The sequence below is a fragment of the Limulus polyphemus genome, unplaced genomic scaffold (genome assembly GCF_000517525.1).
Source record: "Limulus polyphemus unplaced genomic scaffold, Limulus_polyphemus-2.1.2 Scaffold2047, whole genome shotgun sequence".
Taxonomy (NCBI): domain Eukaryota; kingdom Metazoa; phylum Arthropoda; class Merostomata; order Xiphosura; family Limulidae; genus Limulus; species Limulus polyphemus.
Window position 1 is genome coordinate 137,518 of NW_013667657.1, and position 5,031 is coordinate 142,548.

Consider the following 5,031-nt stretch of genomic DNA (forward strand, 5'->3'; position numbering starts at 1 on the left):
CTTGTTTATGTTTGGTTCTTTGTTCAAAATTACTGTGTATTTAATAGATATACTATGTTTTTTTGAGTTGCAATGGTGGAAAACATGGGACGGTTTTTTATTGTGTTCTGTGAATCTGGTTTCCAATTTTCTTACTGTTTCTCCGATGTAGAATTCTGAGCAGTTAGTGCATGTTAATTGAACAAAACAACCCTACTCTGAACCAACACCCTAGGGTGCCAAGATATCTCTTATAAGTCGTGCAACAGTATCCATCATGTGACTTCTTTGTTCCATACTGTATCTGTTATGTTAGATTTTTTCTTTATCACCCATTCAAGCTATCTCCAAGCATTATTAGTCACAAAGTGGGTTCCTCGTCTTCGAATAATGTTATTGAGTTTTACATAAATGTTGGAAAGTAGACACTAGTACTGACATGCAATAATACAATATTACAAAGATATACACAAGTCTATTACAAGTATTACCACCACCACCAATGGTTACTGTAACACAATGTTTTTGATACTGATGAAATTTCAGACTCCATTCAGAGTTCTTCTTGCAATCTATTAAGAAGTTAACATTATCACTGATAAGGTTTAATATAATGTTATTGAGTTAAACACCAAAGTTGTAAAGTTGACATTAGTAATGACATGCAGTAATATAATATTACAAAGATATATACAAGTCTGTTCCAAGTATTACCATCACCACTGGTTACTGTAACACAATGTTTTTGATACTGATGAAATTTCAGACTCCATTTAGAGTTCTTCCAGTCTTCGATGTCATAAAACTCCAGTTGGTTGTTGTCCATAAACAATAATAAACTGTTTTAATTAATAGAGTTTTGAGTTTTATTAATACAAATAATACTGATTATTCAGCATATCCTGATGGAGTACTCAGTTTAAAGTATTTTTAAATTCTATAAAATATGCATTGTAATTACCTTAGTGATAAAAATTCCAAGTAATCCATGAAGTTTCTTTGGTTTTCCTGATGATATATTGGTATTTTGAACAGTTTCAACTTTCTCTGTTGGTACAACCTGAGGAGCTGTATCATTTTCAATATATCCAGCATTGCCGAAATCTTCAAATGGAACATCTTGAGGAGGAGGAAATCCAGTCTTCAATCTTTCAATGACTAGTTTGCAATCCTGACCAAAAGAATACACAGTTTTCTGTATTTATTCTATTGCAAAGGTGTTGAAATATATATATATACATATATATATACAAAAAAAAATCATAAATCTCAAACAGTTTTATCTATATAAATATAATAGTATTGTCTGTTGTATGTCCATGTCGGGGTACATACAAATTTCCAGTTTTGCATTTCGCAGTTTTTATGGATGTTTTTTTTATTACTACTTTGCCCCCTGTTAATAGAACTTCACCAAATTTGGCATGAAAGTTCATTGTGTCAATGGGAAGATACATACAAATTTTATGTTTTGCGGTATTTATGGGCATTTTTTACCACTACTTTGCCCCCTGTAGATGGATCTTCACCAAATTTAGTATGGAGGTTCACTGTGTCCATGGGGAGACACATACAAATTTTCAGTTTTGCAGTTTTCATGGCAGTTTGTTACCACTACTTCATCCCCTGTAGATGGATCTTCACCAAATTTAGTGTGCAGGTTCATTGTGTCCATGGGGAGATGGATCTTCACCAAAGTTAGTGTGGAGGTTCATTGTGGCCATGGGGAGATACATACACATTGTCAGTCTTGAATTTTGTGGTTTTTATGGGCATTTCTTCATTTTTTACAATTACATATAGAAGAAGCAACTTTTTCATGTCCTAAGATAACCTTTCATTAATCATGAATTTACATAACTTCCATCCAGGGAATAGGTATTCCAGCTAGTATGAAAATATATTTGAAAGCTAATTTGTGCTTTTAATGCAGATTTTCTCAATTTTTACTGTTTAATGTAAACTATTTCAGATATTACTGAATAATAATTATAATTTCTTTCCTTGACACTACCTCGTGATGTTGATGAAATATATATTATTTCTTTTAAAAAAGTAAGTCAAGATGAAGATAAGTTGACAAGCTGGTATAACAATAAAAATGTTGTTTTTTTTTGCATGGTTTAAAAGGATTTTTCATGTTAAATCAATTTACAATTTGACATATATAGAACTGTATTCATAATTTGTTTTTAATACAAACAATATTTTATGGCCATCATACGTGTATTTATAATAGAAATGTCATATAGGTCTTTAAATGCTTATTGTTTATATATATAATCACAAGATATTTATATTATGTAAGCCATTTAATACAACAATGATTGTTATGATGTGTAACCCTTTTACAAGCCAACAAAGAATAATTAAAATTTCACTTGTTATAAGACATTAGTATTAGGCCTATTTCATTTTTAAATACTACATTCTTTATCGAGCCCTCTAGGGATTTTCAAGAATTAGAAGAGTGTATAATAACAGTATTCCAACCATCCTGTATCCCAGCCTGCATGAAGAGCTCTGGATTGAGCAAAACACATTAATGGCAATGAATGGGCAAATACTGTGTGGTTGGAATACTATTATTATACACTCGTCTAATTCTTGAAAATCTGTAAAGGACTACATTAAGAATGTGGTGCTTAAAAGTGAAATAGGCCTAATATTAATGTCTTACAACAAGTAAAATTGTAAGATATTTATTTTACTGAAATCTGAGATTCTACAGTGAACAAAACATTATCTGCTGAGTGCAACAACTTTTCATCATTTATTGGATGTTAATTTGTTTTAGAACTTAAATGATGAGTTGATAATACAATAAAACTAACATAATGCATAGAGGTAAGGAAAAGCGAGATATTAGAAATATAAGTATTAATATCAAATTAGAAAATGTAGAAAGCCAAGGGTGTAGTCCAGCATAACAACAAACTTTCAACTCTGGTATATCTGGAGATTGTACCAAGTAAAGTAACAGATCCTGACATCCAAATCTGTATAACAAGTGATGCACAGCAGAGTTGAAGATTTAGACCTTTAGCTTTGATTTGAGTAAAGAAAGTTTCAAGTAGCACTAGGACTAAGATGTTTAATTCTTAGCATGACAGGAGCTGGTTTTTAGCAAAATAAAAGTCCCAGCCCTTCAACTTTGGTATAGCTAAAATTAATGTCTGTTATAGTACTAAACCCTGACATTCAACTCTGATTTGACAAGATATGGTTCCCAGGTAAGAAGAAGATCCAGACTCACAGTTCTGATATGATTAGAGTTCATATCCAGTAAAGTATCAGGATCTGACATTCAACTCTGATATGACAAGATACAGTGCTAAACAGAGACTCAGAATAGGGCTAATATGCCTTTTATCAGAGAGGTTCAAGGCTTTTTGATGCAGAAGATAAAATTTCAGCTATAATACCTTCTTACATGTTATTGTAAAGAAAGTCATTACACATTATGGAAAAGCTTGTAAACTAGCTACCAATTCCTTTGCAAATGTCAAATTGGTTCTAGTACTTATGATTAAGAAATAGCTAGGCATCTATCCCACAAACTAAAGCAAACCATACTGAATGGGCTTGTAAAATTCCTTTTAAACATGAACATTGGCTGAAAGGGTATTTAACTGTTTTATAAAGAAATATTCATAGATTGTTAAATGATGTGAAGGTAAAGGACAATTCAAGGAGGGTGTTCTTCAGCAATCTCCACAGAAGTTGAAGAGCTCACAAAACAGAGCATTCATGAAAGAAATGGGCTTTGAAATCATAAACAAAGCTAATCCTGAAAAATATTCTCTTCTGCAAGTGAAGGATATGCATACAAAAAGAACCCTTCAATCCATAAAACCTCTCCAATGAAGCTGGGAATATCTTTTGGTGCCACCAAAATGTGAATAAACAAACGACTTGAAGCTGACAGAAGTTTACATGCCAAAAGCTTGACTGCTTCCAGACACCTCAAAATACAGTGTCCCAGAAATTGGTTGCTATTATGAAATTGAGGAAAATAACATTGCTTTTCTTATTTCTTTAGAAACGTTTTAGGTAAGTACAATGAGCATTGATGAATGTGTAGAGATGATATGGTTTGAACATCTTCAGTGCTGTATTGATTTTGAGGGCAGATGTTTTTAGCATATTCAATAAATGTGTACAGATGTTCTGCCTATGCCAAACCAACTTTTGGAACATTCCGTAAACGACTGTTTCATGAAAATAAAATTGCCAAAATAGGAATCACAGTAATCCTGTTTGATGATATGTCAGTCATGTTCTCTGATGCAGCTCCAGTAAATATTTATGCTTGGAAGTTGTACAGTAAAGATATTAACCAGTTTACGGAAATTTGCCCAAGAGAAGAGAGAAAACATTGATATATCTGTTCTCTGAAGAAGCCTGTTCTCCTAGAAACATCACTGTGGGTCCATTAAAGAGGAGCAGGGAAAATAAATAGAGTAGAGAAAATATGCTCTTTTGTTCTACTATGTTTAGCTTAATCATCATTTTCTAAAAGTTCTAAATGCGATTACTGCAATCATTTAGTATTGAGGTTACATATCTGCTATTGTAAGGTATTAGGAATTTTCAAAAGTTGGAAAAAAAGACCAGATTATTTCAAAACAGATCATTAATGTTTACTGTGATATTGTTCTTCCATGAAAATCTTATCATTATATTAAATACCTGCACTATATTGATTATTTTATCAAAGCAAACACATGTATAAACTGATTTTCAATGAATAAGAATTATTTAAACAATATTGCCAACTTTCTAATGAGTTCATAACAAAACCTCATCAGTGATCATTACACAACTGTGTAAAACATAATTTTTAATTTTTTGAGAATCTTAAATTTAATGATTTTAAAACATTTTTTATGTCATATTTCACCTTTTTAGAATCAACTGTTTTTGCTGCTCCAACAATTGCATCTAAACATTTGTTCACAGTACAAATCACCTGCTTCTGGATATTAGCATCCTGTTTGAGAAAGTTCTGTAGATAACAAATTCTCCGCTCATCCATGCCTTGCAAGTTCT

General features: G+C 31.8%; 1 protein-coding gene across 1 annotated transcript in view; it reads right to left on the bottom strand.

Moving 5' to 3' along the window:
* The window catches only part of LOC111087355 (formin-binding protein 1-like), a 22,013-nt gene extending 16,982 nt beyond the window's left edge, over nucleotides 1-5,031 (bottom strand). Inside the window, exons 1-2 of the mRNA XM_022393708.1 lie at nucleotides 4,883-5,031; nucleotides 941-1,150 (exon numbers count right to left, since the gene is read on the bottom strand). Coding sequence (XP_022249416.1) covers nucleotides 941-1,150; nucleotides 4,883-5,017 — 345 coding nt within the window. The 5' untranslated portion in view covers nucleotides 5,018-5,031. The remainder of the gene's footprint in view (nucleotides 1-940; nucleotides 1,151-4,882) is intronic.